The sequence below is a fragment of the Rana temporaria genome, chromosome 12 (genome assembly GCF_905171775.1).
Source record: "Rana temporaria chromosome 12, aRanTem1.1, whole genome shotgun sequence".
Lineage (NCBI taxonomy): Eukaryota > Metazoa > Chordata > Amphibia > Anura > Ranidae > Rana > Rana temporaria.
This window is the reverse complement of record NC_053500.1, coordinates 148,889,513-148,911,603: the sequence shown is the minus strand read 5'-3', so window position 1 is coordinate 148,911,603 and position 22,091 is coordinate 148,889,513. Positions and strand designations below refer to the sequence as shown.

Here is a 22,091-nt window from a genome sequence, read left to right as displayed (position 1 = left end):
CCGCTCAAGCTCCTCCCCAACACCGCTCCAACTCCTCCCCAACTGCGCTCCAGCTCCTCCCCAACTCCGCTCCAACTCCTCCCCAACTCCACTCCAGCTCCTCCCCGACACCGCTCCAGCTCCTCCCCGACACCGCTCCAGCTCCTCCCCGACACCGCTCCAGCTCCTCCCCGACACCGCTCCAGCTCCTCCCCAACTCCACTCCAACTCCTCCCCAACTCCACTCCAACTCCTCCCCAACTCCACTCCAGCTCCTCCCCAACACCGCTCCAGCTCCTCCCCAACACCGCTCCAACTCCTCCCCGACACCGCTCCAGCTCCTCCCCAACTCCACTCCAACTCCTCCCCAACACCAACACCGCTCAAGCTCCTCCCCAACACCGCTCCAACTCCTCCCCAACTGCGCTCCAGCTCCTCCCCAACTCCGCTCCAACTCCTCCCCAACTCCGCTCCAGCTCCTCCCCAATACAGCTCCAGCTCCTCCCCAACACCGCTCCAGCTCCTCCCCGACACCGCTCCAGCTCCTCCCCGACACCGCTCCAGCTCCTCCCCGACACCGCTCCAGCTCCTCCCCAACTCCACTCCAACTCCTCCCCAACTCCACTCCAACTCCTCCCCAACTCCACTCCAGCTCCTCCCCGACACCGCTCCAACTCCTCCCCGACACCGCTCCAGCTCCTCCCCGACACCGCTCCAGCTCCTCCCCGACACCGCTCCAGCTCCTCCCCGACACCGCTCCAGCTCCTCCCCAACTCCGCTCCAACTCCTCCCCAACTCCGCTCCAACTCCTCCCCAACTCCGCTCCAGCTCCTCCCCAATACAGCTCCAGCTCCTCCCCAACACCGCTCCAGCTCCTCCCCAATACAGCTCCAGCTCCTCACCAACACCGCTCGAGCTCCTCCCCAACACCGCTCCAACTCCTCCCCAACTGCGCTCCAGCTCCTCCCCAACTCCGCTCCAACTCCTCCCCAAGTCCGCTCCAACTCCTCCCCAACTCCGCTCCAGCTCCTCCCCAATACAGCTCCAGCTCCTCCCCAATACAGCTCCAGCTCCTCCCCAACACCGCTCCAACTCCTCCCCAACTCCACTCCAGCTCCTCCCCAATACAGCTCCAGCTCCTCCCCAACACCGCTCCAACTCCTCCCCAACACCGCTCCAACTCCTCCCCAACTCCACTCCAGCTCCTCCCCAATACAGCTCCAGCTCCTCCCCAACACCGCTCCAGCTCCTCCCCAACACCGCTCCAGCTCCTCCCCAACTCCGCTCCAGCTCCTCCCCAACTCCGCTCCAACTCCTCCCCAACTCCGCTCCAGCTCCTCCCCAACACCAACACCGCTCCAGCTCCTCCCCAACACCAACACCGCTCCAGCTCCTCCCCAACACCAACACCGCTCCAGCTCCTCCCCAACACCAACTCCGCTCCAGCTCCTCCCCAACTCCGCTCCAGCTCCTCCCCAACTCCGCTCCAGCTCCTCCCCAACTCCGCTCCAGCTCCTCCCCAACTCCGCTCCAGCTCCTCCCCAACTCCGCTCCAGCTCCTCCCCAACTCCGCTCCAGCTCCTCCCCAACTCCGCTCCAGCTCCTCCCCAACTCCGCTCCAGCTCCTCCCCAATACAGCTCCAGCTCCTCCCCAACTCCGCTCCAGCTCCTCCCCAATACAGCTCCAGCTCCTCACCAACACCGCTCGAGCTCCTCCCCAACACCGCTCCAACTCCTCCCCAACTGCGCTCCAGCTCCTCCCCAACTCCGCTCCAACTCCTCCCCAACTCCGCTCCAACTCCTCCCCAACTCCGCTCCAGCTCCTCCCCAATACAGCTCCAGCTCCTCCCCAATACAGCTCCAGCTCCTCCCCAACACCGCTCCAACTCCTCCCCAACTCCACTCCAGCTCCTCCCCAACTCCACTCCAGCTCCTCCCCAATACAGCTCCAGCTCCTCCCCAATACAGCTCCAGCTCCTCCCCAACACCGCTCCAACTCCTCCCCAACTCCAATACAGCTCCAGCTCCTCCCCAACACCGCTCCAACTCCTCCCCAACACCGCTCCAACTCCTCCCCAACACCGCTCCAGCTCCTCCCCAATACAGCTCCAGCTCCTCCCCAACACCGCTCCAGCTCCTCCCCAACACCGCTCCAGCTCCTCCCCAACTCCGCTCCAGCTCCTCCCCAACACCGCTCCAGCTCCTCCCCAACACCGCTCCAGCTCCTCCCCAACACCAACACCGCTCCAGCTCCTCCCCAACACCAACACCGCTCCAGCTCCTCCCCAACACCAACACCGCTCCAGCTCCTCCCCAACTCCGCTCCAGCTCCTCCCCAACTCCGCTCCAGCTCCTCCCCAACTCCGCTCCAGCTCCTCCCCAACTCCGCTCCAGCTCCTCCCCAACTCCGCTCCAGCTCCTCCCCAACTCCGCTCCAGCTCCTCCCCAACTCCGCTCCAGCTCCTCCCCAACTCCGCTCCAGCTCCTCCCCAACTCCGCTCCAGCTCCTCCCCAACTCCGCTCCAGCTCCTCCCCAACACCGCTCCAGCTCCTCCCCAACACCGCTCCAGCTCCTCCCCAACACCGCTCCAGCTCCTCCCCAACTCCGCTTCAGCTCCTCCCCAACTCCGCTCCAGCTCCTCCCCAACTCCGCTCCAGCTCCTCCCCAATACAGCTCCAGCTCCTCCCCAATACAGCTCCAGCTCCTCCCCAATACAGCTCCAGCTCCTCCCCAATACAGCTCCAGCTCCTCCCCAACTCCGCTCCAGCTCCTCCCCAACTCCGCTCCAGCTCCTCCCCAACTCCGCTCCAGCTCCTCCCCAACTCCGCTCCAGCTCCTCCCCAACACCGCTTCAGCTCCTCCCCAACTCCGCTCCAGCTCCTCCCCAACTCCGCTCCAGCTCCTCCCCAACACCGCTTCAGCTCCTCCCCAATACAGCTCCAGCTCCTCCCCAACTCCGCTTCAGCTCCTCCCCAACACCGCTCCTCCCCAACTCCGCTCCAGCTCCTCCCCAACTCCGCTCCAGCTCCTCCCCAACTCCGCTCCAGCTCCTCCCCAATACAGCTCCAGCTCCTCCCCAATACAGCTCCAGCTCCTCCCCAACTCCGCTCCAACTCTCCTCCCCAACTCCGCTCCAGCTCCTCCCCAACTCCGCTCCAGCTCCTCCCCAACTCCGCTCCAACTCCTCCCCAACACCAACACCGCTCAAGCTCCTCCCCAACACCGCTCCAACTCCTCCCCAACTGCGCTCCAGCTCCTCCCCAACTCCGCTCCAACTCCTCCCCAACTCCACTCCAGCTCCTCCCCGACACCGCTCCAGCTCCTCCCCGACACCGCTCCAGCTCCTCCCCGACACCGCTCCAGCTCCTCCCCGACACCGCTCCAGCTCCTCCCCAACTCCACTCCAACTCCTCCCCAACTCCACTCCAACTCCTCCCCAACTCCACTCCAGCTCCTCCCCAACACCGCTCCAGCTCCTCCCCAACACCGCTCCAACTCCTCCCCGACACCGCTCCAGCTCCTCCCCAACTCCACTCCAACTCCTCCCCAACACCAACACCGCTCAAGCTCCTCCCCAACACCGCTCCAACTCCTCCCCAACTCCGCTCCAGCTCCTCCCCAACTCCGCTCCAACTCCTCCCCAACTCCGCTCCAGCTCCTCCCCAATACAGCTCCAGCTCCTCCCCAACACCGCTCCAGCTCCTCCCCGACACCGCTCCAGCTCCTCCCCGACACCGCTCCAGCTCCTCCCCGACACCGCTCCAGCTCCTCCCCAACTCCACTCCAACTCCTCCCCAACTCCACTCCAACTCCTCCCCAACTCCACTCCAGCTCCTCCCCGACACCGCTCCAACTCCTCCCCGACACCGCTCCAGCTCCTCCCCGACACCGCTCCAGCTCCTCCCCGACACCGCTCCAGCTCCTCCCCGACACCGCTCCAGCTCCTCCCCAACTCCGCTCCAACTCCTCCCCAACTCCGCTCCAGCTCCTCCCCAACTCCGCTCCAGCTCCTCCCCAATACAGCTCCAGCTCCTCCCCAACACCGCTCCAGCTCCTCCCCAATACAGCTCCAGCTCCTCACCAACACCGCTCGAGCTCCTCCCCAACACCGCTCCAACTCCTCCCCAACTGCGCTCCAGCTCCTCCCCAACTCCGCTCCAACTCCTCCCCAAGTCCGCTCCAACTCCTCCCCAACTCCGCTCCAGCTCCTCCCCAATACAGCTCCAGCTCCTCCCCAATACAGCTCCAGCTCCTCCCCAACACCGCTCCAACTCCTCCCCAACTCCACTCCAGCTCCTCCCCAATACAGCTCCAGCTCCTCCCCAACACCGCTCCAACTCCTCCCCAACACCGCTCCAACTCCTCCCCAACTCCACTCCAGCTCCTCCCCAATACAGCTCCAGCTCCTCCCCAACACCGCTCCAGCTCCTCCCCAACACCGCTCCAGCTCCTCCCCAACTGCGCTCCAGCTCCTCCCCAACTCCGCTCCAACTCCTCCCCAACTCCGCTCCAGCTCCTCCCCAACACCAACACCGCTCCAGCTCCTCCCCAACACCAACACCGCTCCAGCTCCTCCCCAACACCAACACCGCTCCAGCTCCTCCCCAACACCAACTCCGCTCCAGCTCCTCCCCAACTCCGCTCCAGCTCCTCCCCAACTCCGCTCCAGCTCCTCCCCAACTCCGCTCCAGCTCCTCCCCAACTCCGCTCCAGCTCCTCCCCAACTCCGCTCCAGCTCCTCCCCAACTCCGCTCCAGCTCCTCCCCAACTCCGCTCCAGCTCCTCCCCAACTCCGCTCCAGCTCCTCCCCAATACAGCTCCAGCTCCTCCCCAACACCGCTCCAGCTCCTCCCCAATACAGCTCCAGCTCCTCACCAACACCGCTCGAGCTCCTCCCCAACACCGCTCCAACTCCTCCCCAACTGCGCTCCAGCTCCTCCCCAACTCCGCTCCAACTCCTCCCCAACTCCGCTCCAACTCCTCCCCAACTCCGCTCCAGCTCCTCCCCAATACAGCTCCAGCTCCTCCCCAATACAGCTCCAGCTCCTCCCCAACACCGCTCCAACTCCTCCCCAACTCCACTCCAGCTCCTCCCCAACTCCACTCCAGCTCCTCCCCAATACAGCTCCAGCTCCTCCCCAATACAGCTCCAGCTCCTCCCCAACACCGCTCCAACTCCTCCCCAACTCCAATACAGCTCCAGCTCCTCCCCAACACCGCTCCAACTCCTCCCCAACACCGCTCCAACTCCTCCCCAACACCGCTCCAGCTCCTCCCCAATACAGCTCCAGCTCCTCCCCAACACCGCTCCAGCTCCTCCCCAACACCGCTCCAGCTCCTCCCCAACTCCGCTCCAGCTCCTCCCCAACACCGCTCCAGCTCCTCCCCAACACCGCTCCAGCTCCTCCCCAACACCAACACCGCTCCAGCTCCTCCCCAACACCAACACCGCTCCAGCTCCTCCCCAACACCAACACCGCTCCAGCTCCTCCCCAACTCCGCTCCAGCTCCTCCCCAACTCCGCTCCAGCTCCTCCCCAACTCCGCTCCAGCTCCTCCCCAACTCCGCTCCAGCTCCTCCCCAACTCCGCTCCAGCTCCTCCCCAACTCCGCTCCAGCTCCTCCCCAACTCCGCTCCAGCTCCTCCCCAACTCCGCTCCAGCTCCTCCCCAACTCCGCTCCAGCTCCTCCCCAACTCCGCTCCAGCTCCTCCCCAACTCCGCTCCAGCTCCTCCCCAACTCCGCTCCAGCTCCTCCCCAACTCCGCTCCAGCTCCTCCCCAACTCCGCTCCAGCTCCTCCCCAACTCCGCTCCAACTCCTCCCCAACTCCGCTCCAGCTCCTCCCCAATACAGCTCCAGCTCCTCCCCAACACCGCTCCAGCTCCTCCCCAATACAGCTCCAGCTCCTCACCAACACCGCTCGAGCTCCTCCCCAACACCGCTCCAACTCCTCCCCAACTGCGCTCCAGCTCCTCCCCAACTCCGCTCCAACTCCTCCCCAACTCCGCTCCAACTCCTCCCCAACTCCGCTCCAGCTCCTCCCCAATACAGCTCCAGCTCCTCCCCAATACAGCTCCAGCTCCTCCCCAACACCGCTCCAACTCCTCCCCAACTCCACTCCAGCTCCTCCCCAATACAGCTCCAGCTCCTCCCCAACACCGCTCCAACTCCTCCCCAACACCGCTCCAACTCCTCCCCAACTCCACTCCAGCTCCTCCCCAATACAGCTCCAGCTCCTCCCCAACACCGCTCCAGCTCCTCCCCAACACCGCTCCAGCTCCTCCCCAACTGCGCTCCAGCTCCTCCCCAACTCCGCTCCAGCTCCTCCCCAACTCCGCTCCAGCTCCTCCCCAACTCCGCTCCAGCTCCTCCCCAACTCCGCTCCAGCTCCTCCCCAACTCCGCTCCAGCTCCTCCCCAACTGCGCTCCAGCTCCTCCCCAACACCGCTCCAGCTCCTCCCCAACACCGCTCCAGCTCCTCCCCAACACCAACACCGCTCCAGCTCCTCCCCAACACCAACACCGCTCCAGCTCCTCCCCAACACCAACTCCGCTCCAGCTCCTCCCCAACTCCGCTCCAGCTCCTCCCCAACTCCGCTCCAGCTCCTCCCCAACTCCGCTCCAGCTCCTCCCCAACTCCGCTCCAGCTCCTCCCCAACTCCGCTCCAGCTCCTCCCCAACTCCGCTCCAGCTCCTCCCCAACTCCGCTCCAGCTCCTCCCCAACTCCGCTCCAGCTCCTCCCCAACTCCGCTCCAGCTCCTCCCCAACTCCGCTCCAGCTCCTCCCCAACACCGCTCCAGCTCCTCCCCGACACCGCTCCAGCTCCTCCCCGACACCGCTCCAGCTCCTCCCCAACTCCACTCCAACTCCTCCCCAACTCCACTCCAACTCCTCCCCAACTCCACTCCAGCTCCTCCCCAACACCGCTCCAGCTCCTCCCCAACACCGCTCCAACTCCTCCCCGACACCGCTCCAGCTCCTCCCCAACTCCACTCCAACTCCTCCCCAACACCAACACCGCTCAAGCTCCTCCCCAACACCGCTCCAACTCCTCCCCAACTGCGCTCCAGCTCCTCCCCAACTCCGCTCCAACTCCTCCCCAACTCCGCTCCAGCTCCTCCCCAATACAGCTCCAGCTCCTCCCCGACACCGCTCCAGCTCCTCCCCGACACCGCTCCAGCTCCTCCCCGACACCGCTCCAGCTCCTCCCCGACACCGCTCCAGCTCCTCCCCAACTCCGCTCCAACTCCTCCCCAACTCCGCTCCAACTCCTCCCCAACTCCGCTCCAACTCCTCCCCAACTCCGCTCCAGCTCCTCCCCAATACAGCTCCAGCTCCTCCCCAACACCGCTCCAGCTCCTCCCCAATACAGCTCCAGCTCCTCACCAACACCGCTCGAGCTCCTCCACAACACCGCTCCAACTCCTCCCCAACTGCGCTCCAGCTCCTCCCCAACTCCGCTCCAACTCCTCCCCAAGTCCGCTCCAACTCCTCCCCAACTCCGCTCCAGCTCCTCCCCAATACAGCTCCAGCTCCTCCCCAATACAGCTCCAGCTCCTCCCCAACACCGCTCCAACTCCTCCCCAACTCCACTCCAGCTCCTCCCCAATACAGCTCCAGCTCCTCCCCAACACCGCTCCAGCTCCTCCCCAACACCGCTCCAGCTCCTCCCCAACTGCGCTCCAACTCCTCCCCAACTCCGCTCCAACTCCTCCCCAACTCCGCTCCAACTCCTCCCCAACTCCGCTCCAACTCCTCCCCAACTCCTCCCCAACTCCGCTCCAGCTCCTCCCCAACTCCGCTCCAGCTCCTCCCCAATACAGCTCCAGCTCCTCCCCGCTCCAGCTCCTCCCCGACTCCGCTCCAGCTCCTCCCCGACTCCGCTCCAGCTCCTCCCCGACTCCGCTCCAGCTCCTCCCCGACTCCGCTCCAGCTCCTCCCCGACTCCGCTCCAGCTCCTCCCCGACTCCGCTCCAGCTCCTCCCCGACTCCGCTCCAGCTCCTCCCCGACTCCGCTCCAGCTCCTCCCCGACTCCGCTCCAGCTCCTCCCCGACTCCGCTCCAGCTCCTCCCCGACTCCGCTCCAGCTCCTCCCCGACACCGCTCCAACTCCTCCCCGACAACGCTCCAGCTCCTCCCCGACAACGCTCCAGCTCCTCCCCGACACCGCTCCAGCTCCTCCCCGACACCGCTCCAGCTCCTCCCCGACTCCACTCCAACTCCTCCCCAACACCAACACCGCTCAAGCTCCTCCCCAACACCGCTCCAACTCCTCCCCAACTGCGCTCCAGCTCCTCCCCAACTCCGCTCCAACTCCTCCCCAACTCCGCTCCAGCTCCTCCCCAATACAGCTCCAGCTCCTCCCCAACACCGCTCCAACTCCTCCCCAATACAGCTCCAGCTCCTCCCCAATACAGCTCCAGCTCCTCCCCGACACCGCTCCAGCTCCTCCCCGACACCGCTCCAGCTCCTCCCCGACACCGCTCCAGCTCCTCCCCAACTCCGCTCCAACTCCTCCCCAACTCCGCTCCAACTCCTCCCCAACTCCACTCCAGCTCCTCCCCGACACCGCTCCAACTCCTCCCCGACACCGCTCCAGCTCCTCCCCGACACCGCTCCAGCTCCTCCCCGACACCGCTCCAGCTCCTCCCCAATACAGCTCCAGCTCCTCCCCAACACCGCTCCAGCTCCTCCCCAATACAGCTCCAGCTCCTCACCAACACCGCTCGAGCTCCTCCCCAACACCGCTCCAACTCCTCCCCAACTGCGCTCCAACTCCTCCCCAACTCCGCTCCAGCTCCTCCCCAATACAGCTCCAGCTCCTCCCCAATACAGCTCCAGCTCCTCCCCAACACCGCTCCAACTCCTCCCCAACTCCACTCCAGCTCCTCCCCAACTCCACTCCAGCTCCTCCCCAATACAGCTCCAGCTCCTCCCCAACACCGCTCCAACTCCTCCCCAACACCGCTCCAACTCCTCCCCAACTCCACTCCAGCTCCTCCCCAATACAGCTCCAGCTCCTCCCCAACACCGCTCCAGCTCCTCCCCAACACCGCTCCAGCTCCTCCCCAACTGCGCTCCAGCTCCTCCCCAACTCCGCTCCAACTCCTCCCCAACTCCGCTCCAACTCCTCCCCAACTCCGCTCCAACTCCTCCCCGACAACGCTCCAGCTCCTCCCCGACACCGCTCCAGCTCCTCCCCAATACAGCTCCAGCTCCTCCCCAATACAGCTCCAGCTCCTCCCCGACTCCGCTCCAGCTCCTCCCCGACTCCGCTCCAGCTCCTCCCCGACAACGCTCCAACTCCTCCCCGACAACGCTCCAGCTCCTCCCCGACAACGCTCCAGCTCCTCCCCGACACCGCTCCAGCTCCTCCCCGACACCGCTCCAGCTCCTCCCCAACTCCACTCCAACTCCTCCCCAACACCGCTCCAACTCCTCCCCAACTGCGCTCCAGCTCCTCCCCAACTCCGCTCCAACTCCTCCCCAACTCCGCTCCAGCTCCTCCCCAATACAGCTCCAGCTCCTCCCCAACACCGCTCCAACTCCTCCCCAATACAGCTCCAGCTCCTCCCCAATACAGCTCCAGCTCCTCCCCGACACCGCTCCAGCTCCTCCCCGACACCGCTCCAGCTCCTCCCCGACACCGCTCCAGCTCCTCCCCAACTCCGCTCCAACTCCTCCCCAACTCCGCTCCAACTCCTCCCCGACTCCACTCCAGCTCCTCCCCGACACCGCTCCAACTCCTCCCCGACACCGCTCCAGCTCCTCCCCGACACCGCTCCAGCTCCTCCCCGACACCGCTCCAGCTCCTCCCCAATACAGCTCCAGCTCCTCCCCAACACCGCTCCAGCTCCTCCCCAATACAGCTCCAGCTCCTCACCAACACCGCTCGAGCTCCTCCCCAACACCGCTCCAACTCCTCCCCAACTGCGCTCCAGCTCCTCCCCAACTCCGCTCCAACTCCTCCCCAACTCCGCTCCAGCTCCTCCCCAATACAGCTCCAGCTCCTCCCCAATACAGCTCCAGCTCCTCCCCAACACCGCTCCAACTCCTCCCCAACTCCACTCCAGCTCCTCCCCAATACAGCTCCTCCCCAATACAGCTCCAGCTCCTCCCCAACACCGCTCCAACTCCTCCCCAACACCGCTCCAACTCCTCCCCAACTCCACTCCAGCTCCTCCCCAATACAGCTCCAGCTCCTCCCCAACACCGCTCCAGCTCCTCCCCAACACCGCTCCAGCTCCTCCCCAACTGCGCTCCAGCTCCTCCCCAACTGCGCTCCAACTCCTCCCCAACTCCGCTCCAACTCCTCCCCGACAACGCTCCAGCTCCTCCCCGACAACGCTCCAGCTCCTCCCCGACACCGCTCCAGCTCCTCCCCAATACAGCTCCAGCTCCTCCCCAATACAGCTCCAGCTCCTCCCCGACTCCGCTCCAGCTCCTCCCCGACTCCGCTCCAGCTCCTCCCCAACACCGCTCCAACTCCACCAAAGCCCAGGGGGAGGGTAAAATGCATTGTGTAAAGAGCAAATCCTGGAGGAACAGGTGAGAGACTTCTAAAAATACATTTTGTTCAATTTTAAGATTGACAGTTGTGTGGCCTGATATTTGAATTAATAGAAGACTTTGGGGAGGAGCTGGGCCCCTTTAATGTCCTTAGCACCCGTGGTTGGCTAAGGCAGCCGGGAGCAAAAATATGTTGTTCTCCCAGCCTTTGGATAGGGAGGGGAAGTGACAAATGTATCCTCCTGTCTGTGTTACTGGGACAAGGGGTGAGGGGAAATTTACTTATTGGAGACACAAATGTTAACAGAAGCGGACAGAGGTTCCAAACCTGCCCCGCCCCAGCCAAAACCTGCCCCGCCCCAGCCAAAACCTGCCCCGCCCCAGCCAACACATGCCCCGCCCCAGCCAACACATGCCCCGCCCCAGCCAACACATGCCCCGCCCCAGCAAAAACATGCCCCAGCAAAAACATGCCCCGCCCCAACCAACACATGCCCCGCCCCAACCAACACATGCCCCGCCCCAGCCAAAACATGCCCCGCCCCAGCCAAAACCCGCCCCGCCCCAGCCAAAACATGCCCCGCCCCAGCCAAAACCTGCCCCGCCCCAGCCAACACATGCCCCGCCCCAGCCAACACATGCCCCGCCCCAGCCAACACATGCCCCGCCCCAGCCAAAACATGCCCCGCCCCAGCCAAAACATGCCCCGCCCCAGCCAACACATGCCCCGCCCCAGCAAAAACCTGCCCAGCCCCAGCCAAAACATGCCCCGCCCCAGCCAAAACCTGCCCCGCCCCAGCCAACACATGCCCCGCCCCAGCCAACACATGCCCCGCCCCAGCCAACACATGCCCCGCCCCAGCCAACACATGCCCCGCCCCAGCCAACACCTGCCCCGCCCCAGCCAACACCTGCCCCGCCCCAGCCAAAACCTGCCCCGCCCCAGCCAAAACCTGCCCCGCCCCAGCCAAAACCTGCCCCGCCCCAGCCAAAACATCCTATAAAACCTCGAAACCTATACAGCCCATCTCCGCTCCACCACCGCTCCAGCGAAACCGTCCCCACCCCGGCCAAACCTGTCTGGTGTTGTCTGCTTGTACGATTTCTGAATCAGATGATGGGATGGTATGGGGGTGGGGTTCAGTCTTTAATGTGGGCGTGTCTTACCGGTTACATCTGGATTGATGCTGAGCAGAAGAATGAGATTGGCCGGGATCAGATAGATCACCTGAGGAAAGCAGAAGACGTCATTCAGGGCGGAGCTTTTCTATACAGTTTTTACATTTTACTCTTCAGTGCGATTTCTCATTTGCATATCTATATATCTGCAGAGCCAAGTAAAACGGCGAATCTCCTTTCTCTCTATTCTATCCGAGTATTTCACCGTTTGACTGTTCAAATATACGTCCCGCCCCCTGCTGAATCCTGCACACAGACTTATCCTCTAGACCAGGGGTGCCCAACCAGTGGCCTGGGGGCCACATGTGGCACGTGGAGCCTTCTGATGTGGCCCGCGACCTCCTGCTCTGGGATGGAATAGAATAGCGTTATTAAAGGTCAGTTTATTACTAAAATCACATATCTGGGAATCTCTGTTCTGCAGGGTTTCTGGGCCGCTTTATAACCGACCCGCATGTGACATCCCACAGAGGGCGCGACATCCCCCACAGAGGGCGCGACATCCCCCACAGAGGGCGCGACATCCCCCACAGAGGGCACAAGACATCCCCCACAGAGGGCACAAGACATCCCCCACAGAGGGCGCAAGACATCCCCCACAGAGGGCGCAAGACATCCCCCACAGAGGGCGCAAGACATCCCCCACAGAGGGCACAAGACATCCCCCACAGAGGGCGCGACATCCCCCACAGAGGGCGCAAGACATCCCCCACAGAGGGCGCAAGACATCCCCCACAGAGGGCGCAAGACATCCCCCACAGAGGGCGCAAGACATCCCCCACAGAGGGCGCAAGACATCCCCCACAGAGGGCGCAAGACATCCCCCACAGGGGGCGCAAGACATCCCCCACAGAGGGCGCAAGACATCCCCCACAGAGGGCGCAAGACATCCCCCACAGAGGGCGCAAGACATCCCCCACAGAGGGCGCAAGACATCCCCCACAGAGGGCGCAAGACATCCCCCACAGAGGGCGCAAGACATCCCCCACAGGGGGCGCAAGACATCCCCCACAGGGGGCGCAAGACATCCCCCACAGAGGGCGCAAGACATCCCCCACAGAGGGCGCAAGACATCCCCCACAGGGGGCGCAAGACATCCCCCACAGAGGGCGCAAGACATCCCCCACAGAGGGCGCAAGACATCCCCCACAGAGGGCGCAAGACATCCCCCACAGAGGGCGCAAGACATCTCCCACAGAGGGCGCAAGACATCTCCCACAGAGGGCGCAAGACATCCCCCACAGGGGGCGCAAGACATCCCCCACAGAGGGCGCAAGACATCCCCCACAGAGGGCGCAAGACATCCCCCACAGAGGGCGCAAGACATCCCCCACAGGGGGCGCAAGACATCCCCCACAGAGGGCGCAAGACATCCCCCACAGAGGGCGCAAGACATCCCCCACAGGGGGCGCGACATCCCCCACAGAGGGCGCAAGACATCCCCCACAGAGGGCGCAAGACATCCCCCACAGAGGGCGCAAGACATCCCCCACAGAGGGCGCAAGACATCCCCCACAGGGGGCGCAAGACATCCCCCACAGAGGGCGCAAGACATCCCCCACAGAGGGCGCAAGACATCCCCCACAGAGGGCGCAAGACATCCCCCACAGAGGGCGCAAGACATCCCCCACAGAGGGCGCAAGACATCCCCCACAGAGGGCGCAAGACATCCCCCACAGAGGGCGCAAGACATCCCCCACAGGGGGCGCAAGACATCCCCCACAGAGGGCGCAAGACATCCCCCACAGAGGGCGCAAGACATCCCCCACAGGGGGCGCAAGACATCCCCCACAGAGGGCGCAAGACATCCCCCACAGAGGGCGCAAGACATCCCCCACAGAGGGCGCAAGACATCCCCCACAGAGGGCGCAAGACATCCCCCACAGAGGGCGCAAGACATCTCCCACAGAGGGCGCAAGACATCCCCCACAGGGGGCGCAAGACATCCCCCACAGAGGGCGCAAGACATCCCCCACAGAGGGCGCAAGACATCCCCCACAGGGGGCGCAAGACATCCCCCACAGGGGGCGCAAGACATCCCCCACAGAGGGCGCAAGACATCCCCCACAGAGGGCGCAAGACATCCCCCACAGAGGGCGCAAGACATCCCCCACAGAGGGCGCAAGACATCCCCCACAGAGGGCGCAAGACATCCCCCACAGAGGGCGCAAGACATCCCCCACAGAGGGCGCAAGACATCCCCCACAGAGGGCGCAAGACATCCCCCACAGAGGGCGCAAGACATCCCCCACAGAGGGCGCGACATCCCCCACAGAGGGCGCAAGACATCCCCCACAGAGGGCGCAAGACATCCCCCACAGAGGGCGCAAGACATCCCCCACAGAGGGCGCAAGACATCCCCCACAGAGGGCGCAAGACATCCCCCACAGAGGGCGCGACATCCCCCACAGAGGGCGCGACATCCCCCACAGAGGGCGCGACATCCCCCACAGAGGGCGCAAGACATCCCCCACAGAGGGCGCAAGACATCTCCCACAGAGGGCGCAAGACATCCCCCACAGGGGGCGCAAGACATCCCCCACAGAGGGCACAAGACATCCCCCACAGAGGGCGCAAGACATCCCCCACAGAGGGCGCAAGACATCCCCCACAGAGGGCGCAAGACATCCCCCACAGAGGGCGCAAGACATCCCCCACAGGGGGCGCAAGACATCCCCCACAGAGGGCGCAAGACATCCCCCACAGAGGGCGCAAGACATCCCCCACAGGGGGCGCAAGACATCCCCCACAGAGGGCGCAAGACATCCCCCACAGAGGGCGCAAGACATCCCCCACAGAGGGCGCAAGACATCCCCCACAGAGGGCGCAAGACATCTCCCACAGAGGGCGCAAGACATCCCCCACAGGGGGCGCAAGACATCCCCCACAGAGGGCGCAAGACATCCCCCACAGAGGGCGCAAGACATCCCCCACAGGGGGCGCAAGACATCCCCCACAGAGGGCGCAAGACATCCCCCACAGGGGGCGCAAGACATCCCCCACAGGGGGCGCAAGACATCCCCCACAGAGGGCGCAAGACATCCCCCACAGAGGGCGCAAGACATCCCCCACAGAGGGCGCAAGACATCCCCCACAGAGGGCGCAAGACATCTCCCACAGAGGGCGCAAGACATCCCCCACAGAGGGCGCAAGACATCCCCCACAGAGGGCGCAAGACATCCCCCACAGAGGGCGCAAGACATCCCCCACAGAGGGCGCAAGACATCCCACAGAGGGCGCGACATCCCCCACAGAGGGCGCAAGACATCCCCCACAGAGGGCGCAAGACATCCCCCACAGAGGGCGCAAGACATCCCCCACAGAGGGCGCGACATCCCCCACAGAGGGCGCAAGACATCCCCCACAGAGGGCGCAAGACATCCCCCACAGAGGGCGCAAGACATCCCACAGAGGGCGCGACATCCCCCACAGAGGGCGCAAGACATCCCCCACAGAGGGCGCAAGACATCCCCCACAGGGGGCGCAAGACATCCCCCACAGAGGGCGCAAGACATCCCCCACAGAGGGCGCAAGACATCCCCCACAGAGGGCGCAAGACATCCCCCACAGAGGGCGCAAGACATCCCCCACAGAGGGCGCGACAACCCCCAGAGTGACATTTCCAGTGTGAAATCTCGAACGCTCTCACACCGGGGCGGTGCGTTTGCCAGACGTTGGAAGTCCTACAAGCAGCATCTTTGGGACGGTCTGGGAGGAGTTTATAAAGCTCACCCAGAAGGCCCCGCCCATTGAAATGAATGAGCAGCACTGCTGAAGCGCCGCAACATGGGCGCGTTTAACCCTTTTGTCAGCCGCTAGCGGGGTCTAAAAGTGTCCCGATGTCAGCCGAAAAGTAGCAGCACTTTACCGCTAATGCAGCCGCGGCCACAGTGTGAGAGGGTCCAACAGACAGCTGCACTGTGCTATACATTACATTCCACAGACCGCTGCACTGTGCTATACATTACACCCCACAGACCGCTGCACTGTGCTATACATTACATTCCACAGACCGCTGCACTGTGCTATACATTACACCCCACAGACTGTGTACACTGTGCTATACATTACACCCCACAGACCGCTGCACTGTGCTATACATTACACCCCACAGACTGTGTACACTGTGCTATACATTACATCCCACAGACCGCTGCACTGTGCTATACATTACACCCCACAGACTGTGTACACTGTGCTATACATTACACCCCACAGACCGCTGCACTGTGCTATACATTACACCCCACAGACTGTGTACACTGTGCTATACATTACACCCCACAGACCGCTGCACTGTGCTATACATTACACCCCACAGACTGTGTACACTGTGCTATACATTACATCCCACAGACTGTGTACACTGTGATATACATTACACCCCACAGACCGCTGCACTGTGCTATACATTACATCCCACAGACCGCTGCACTGTGCTATACATTACATTCCACAGACCGCTGCACTGTGCTATACATTACACCCCACAGACTGTGTACACTGTGCTATACATTACACCCCACAGACCGCTGCACTGTGCTATACATTACACCCCACAGACTGTGTACACTGTGCTATACATTACATCCCACAGACTGTGTACACTGTGATATACATTACACCCCACAGACCGCTGCACTGTGCTATACATTACATCCCACAGACCGCTGCACTGTGCTATACATTACATTCCACAGACCGCTGCACTGTGCTATACATTACACCCCACAGACCGCTGCACTGTGCTATACATTACATCCCACAGACCGCTGCACTGTGCTATACATTACATTCCACAGACCGCTGCACTGTGCTATACATTACATTCCACAGACCGCTGCACTGTGCTATACATTACATCCCACAGACTGTGTACACTGTGCTATACATTACACCCCACAGACTGTGTACACTGTGCTATACATTACATCCCACAGACTGTGTACACTGTGCTATACATTACATTCCACAGACCGCTGCACTGTGCTATACATTACACCCCACAGACTGTGTACACTGTGCTATACATTACATCCCACAGACTGTGTACACTGTGCTATACATTACACCCCACAGACCGCTGCACTGTGCTATACATTACATCCCACAGACCGCTGCACTGTGCTATACATTACATCCCACAGACCGCTGCACTGTGCTATACATTACATTCCACAGACCGCTGCACTGTGCTATACATTACATTCCACAGACCGCTGCACTGTGCTATACATTACATCCCACAGACCGCTGCACTGTGCTATACATTACATTCCACAGACCGCTGCACTGTGCTATACATTACATTCCACAGACCGCTGCACTGTGCTATACATTACATCCCACAGACTGTGTACACTGTGCTATACATTACACCCCACAGACTGTGTACACTGTGCTATACATTACATCCCACAGACTGTGTACACTGTGCTATACATTACATCCCACAGACTGTGTACACTGTGCTATACATTACATTCCACAGACCGCTGCACTGTGATATACATTACATCCCACAGACCACTGTGCTATACATTACATTCCACAGACCGCTGCACTGTGCTATACATTACATCCCACAGACTGTGTACACTGTGCTATACATTACATCCCCCAGGCTGTGTACACTGTGCTATACATTACACCCCACAGACTGTGTACACTGTGCTATACATTACATCCCACAGACTGTGTACACTGTGCTATACATTACACCCCACAGACCGCTGCACTGTGCTATACATTACATCCCACAGACCGCTGCACTGTGCTATACATTACATTCCACAGACCGCTGCACTGTGCTATACATTACATTCCACAGACCGCTGCACTGTGCTATACATTACATCCCACAGACCGCTGCACTGTGCTATACATTACATTCCACAGACCGCTGCACTGTGCTATACATTACATCCCCCAGACTGTGTACACTGTGCTATACATTACACCCCACAGACTGTGTACACTGTGCTATACATTACACCCCACAGACTGTGTACACTGTGCTATACACTTACATCCCACAGACTGTGTACACTGTGCTATACATTACACCCCACAGACTGTGTACACTGTGCTATACATTACATCCCCCAGACTGTGTACACTGTGCTATACATTACACCCCCCAGACTGTGTACACTGTGCTATACATTACACCCCACAGACTGTGTACACTGTGCTATACACTTACATCCCACAGACTGTGTACACTGTGCTATACATTACATCCCACAGACTGTGTACACTGTGCTATACATTACATCCCACAGACTGTGTACACTGTGCTATACACTTACATCCCACAGACTGTGTACACTGTGCTATACATTACATCCCACAGACTGTGTACACTGTGCTATACATTACACCCCACAGACTGTGTACACTGTGCTATACATTACATTCCACAGACTGTGTACACTGTGCTATACATTACATCCCCCAGACTGTGTACACTGTGCTATACATTACATCCCACAGACCGCTGCACTGTGCTATACATTACATTCCACAGACTGTGTACACTGTGCTATACACTTACAATCCATAGGCCGGCGTCGGGGTCGTTGATCTGCAGGAGGAGACACAAGGCGTTGGCTGTTATATAAACAATACAGAGAGAAATCACATCACAGTTTCTACAACGTGATTGGAGCCCACCTGGGGGAATTCACGTGATTGGAGCCCACCTGGGGGAATTCAGGTGATTGGAGCCCACCTGGGGGAATTCACGTGATTGGAGCCCACCTGGGGGAATTCACGTGATTGGAGCCCACCTGGGGGAATTCAACTGATTGGAGCCCACCTGGGGGAATTCACGTGATTGGAGCCCACCTGGGGGAATTCACGTGATTGGAGCCCACCTGGGGGAATTCACCTGATTGGAGCCCACCTGGGGGAATTCACGTGATTGGAGCCCACCTGGGGGAATTCACCTGATTGGAGCCCACCTGGGGGAATTCACGTGATTGGAGCCCACCTGGGGGAATTCACGTGATTGGAGCCCACCTGGGGGAATTCACGTGATTGGAGCCCACCTGGGGGAATTCACGTGATTGGAGCCCACCTGGGGGAATTCAGCTGATTGGAGCCCACCTGGGGGAATTCACGTGATTGGAGCCCACCTGGGGGAATTCAGCTGATTGGAGCCCACCTGAGGGAATTCACGTGATTGGAGCCCACCTGAGGGAATTCACGTGATTGGAGCCCACCTGGGGGAATTCAGCTGATTGGAGCCCACCTGGGGGAATTCACGTGATTGGAGCCCACCTGGGGGAATTCACCTGATTGGAGCCCACCTGGGGGAATTCACGTGATTGGAGCCCACCTGGGGGAATTCAGGTGATTGGAGCCCACCTGGGGGAATTCACGTGATTGGAGCCCACCTGGGGGAATTCACGTGATTGGAGCCCACCTGGGGGAATTCACGTGATTGGAGCCCACCTGGGGGAATTCACGTGATTGGAGCCCACCTGGGGGAATTCACGTGATTGGAGCCCACCTGGGGGAATTCACCTGATTGGAGCCCACCTGGGGGAATTCACGTGATTGGAGCCCACCTGGGGGAATTCACGTGATTGGAGCCCACCTGGGGGAATTCACGTGATTGGAGCCCACCTGGGGGAATTCACGTGATTGGAGCCCACCTGGGGGAATTCACGTGATTGGAGCCCACCTGGGGGAATTCACGCGATTGGAGCCCACCTGGGGGAATTCACGCGATTGGAGCCCACCTGGGGGAATTCACGTGATTGGAGCCCACCTGGGGGAATTCACGTGATTGGAGCCCACCTGGGGGAATTCACGTGATTGGAGCCCACCTGGGGGAATTCACGTGATTGGAGCCCACCTGGGGGAATTCAGATGATTGGAGCCCACCTGGGGGAATTCACGTGATTGGAGCCCACCTGGGGGAATTCACGTGATTGGAGCCCACCTGGGGGAATTCAGGTGATTGGAGCCCACCTGGGGGAATTCACGTGATTGGAGCCCACCTGGGGGAATTCAGGTGATTGGAGCCCACCTGGGGGAATTCACGTGATTGGAGCCCACCTGGGGGAATTCACGTGATTGGAGCCCACCTGGGGGAATTCACGTGATTGGAGCCCACCTGGGGGAATTCACGTGATTGGACATGAATGGGAAGGGACACACCCCCCTCTAGGTAACAGTGCATGTCAGAGCACAAACCAAGCCATGAAGACCTCGGAGATCGCACAGATCGGGGGAAGGGTACAGTGGCCTCCATCATCTGGGCCCCCAGGCCTCCTCCTAGAGCGGGGCGCTCGGGGGAGGGGGGTGACAAGACCCCGATGGGCACTCTGAGCTCCAGTGTTTCTCTGTGGAGAGAGGAGAACCTTCTCTGCAGCTCTCCACCAATCAGACCTGTATGGGGGAGTGGCCAGACAGAAGCCCCTCCTCAGTAAAAGGCACCTGAAGGACTCTCAGATCATGAGAAACAAAATCCTCGGGTCTGAGGAAACAAAGATTGAACTCCTTGGCCTGAATGGCAAGTGTCATGTCTGGAGGAATCCAGGCTCCGCCCATCACCTGACCAATACCATCCCTACTGTGAAGCATGATGGTGGCAGCATCATGCTGTGGGGATGTTTTCCAGCGGCAGGAACTGGGAGACGAGTCAGGGTGGAGGGAATGATGAATGCAGCAATGTACAGAGACATCCGTGATGAAAACCTTCTCCAGAGCGCTACGGAGCTCAGACTGGGGGAAGGTTCATCTTCCAACGGGACAACGACCCGAAGCACACCGCCAAGATAACAGAGGAGGGGCTACGAGACAACTCTGAATGTCCTTGAGGGGCCCAGCCAGAGCCCAGACTTGCAGGGCACAGTACAGGGGGGGTCAGGAGGGCACATCACAGGGGGGGGGGTCAGGAGGGCACAGTACAGGAGGGCACATCACAGGGGGGGGGGTCAGGAGGGCACATCACAGGGGGGGGGTCAGGAGGGCACATCACAGGGGGGGGTCAGGAGGGCACATCACAGGGGGGGGTCAGGAGGGCACAGAACAGGGGGGGGGTCAGGAGGGCACATCACAGGGGGGGGGGGTCAGGAGGGCACAGTACAGGGGGGGGGGGTCAGGAAGGCACAGTACAGGGGGAGGTCAGGAAGGCACAGTACGGGGGAGGGTCAGGAAGGCACAGTACGGGGAGGTCACAATACGGGGGGGGGGGTCAGGAAGGCACAGTACGGGGGGGTCAGGAAGGCACAGTACGGGGGGGGTCAGCAGGGCACAGGGGGGGGGGGGTCAGGAGGGCACAGTATGGGGGAGGTCACAATACGGGGGGGTCAGGAAGGCACAGTACGGGGGGGGGGGTCAGGAAGGCACAGTACGGGGGGGGGTCAGCTCAGCAGGGCACAGGTGAAATCTCTTTTCCTCTTGATGTAAAGAGCGCCCCCTTGTCCTCAGTGATGAATAACTTAACACCAAGTTGACTATATGGACCCCTTATATATTTGTACATGGAGATCATATCCCCCCTTATTCTCTTCTCAGGAGACAATAAATTCAGTCCCTCTTTCCTCATAACTCTCTGACCCCCCTTCTCAATTTACAAGCAGCGGCCATAAAAGTAGCCAGGCGCTACATTGGGATACAAAGTTGCAGAATGGACTCACCTGGACATAAGCCGCCAAAGCAAAGAACAGCGAGATCAGAAGATTGCAAACCCTCCAGAGTCTCAGCTGGTTCTCCGCACACAGGATAGTCCCCCCTGCAGTCCCCTCCATGGTCCCCCCGGCAGTCCCCTCCATGGTCCCCCCGGCAGTCCCCTCCATGGTCCCCCCGGCAGTCCCCCCCATGGTCCCCCCGGCAGTCCCCTCCATGGTCCCCCCTGCAGTCCCCTCCATGGTCCCCCCGGCAGTCCCCTCCATGGTCCCCCCAGCAGTCCCCTCCATGGTCCCCCCGGCAGTCCCCCCTGCAGTCCCCTCCATGGTCCCCCCTGCGGTCCCCTCCATGGTCCCCCCTGCAGTCCCCTCCATGGTCCCCCCTGCGGTCCCCCTTGCAGTCCTCTCCATGGTCCCCCCGGCAGTCCCCTCCATGGTCCCCCCTGCGGTCCCCTCCATGGTCCCCCCGGCAGTCCCCCCTGCAGTCCCCTCCATGGTCCCCCCTGCGGTCCCCCCTGCGGTCCCCTCCATGGTCCCCCCGGCAGTCCCCTCCATGGTCCCCCCTGCGGTCCCCTCCATGGTCCCCTTTGCAGTCCCCTCCATGGTCCCCCCTGCGGTCCCCCTTGCAGTCCTCTCCATGGTCTCCTCTGCAGTCCCCCCGGCAGTCCCCTCCATGGTCCCCCCGGCAGTCCCCTCCATGGTCGCCCCTGCGGTCCCCTTTGCAGTCCCCTCCATGGTCCCCTTTGCAGTCCCCTCCATGGTCCCCTTTGCAGTCCCCCCT

General features: G+C 61.7%; 1 protein-coding gene across 1 annotated transcript in view; it reads right to left on the bottom strand.

Annotated features, from left to right (window-relative positions):
* The window catches only part of LOC120919146, a 30,040-nt gene extending 8,654 nt beyond the window's left edge, over positions 1 to 21,386 (bottom strand). Inside the window, exons 1-3 of the mRNA XM_040331179.1 lie at positions 21,323 to 21,386; positions 18,226 to 18,255; positions 11,658 to 11,718 (exon numbers count right to left, since the gene is read on the bottom strand). Of these exons, the coding sequence (XP_040187113.1) occupies positions 11,658 to 11,718; positions 18,226 to 18,232 (68 nt within the window). The 5' untranslated portion in view covers positions 18,233 to 18,255; positions 21,323 to 21,386. The remainder of the gene's footprint in view (positions 1 to 11,657; positions 11,719 to 18,225; positions 18,256 to 21,322) is intronic.
* Positions 21,387 to 22,091: the final 705 nt, after the last annotated feature.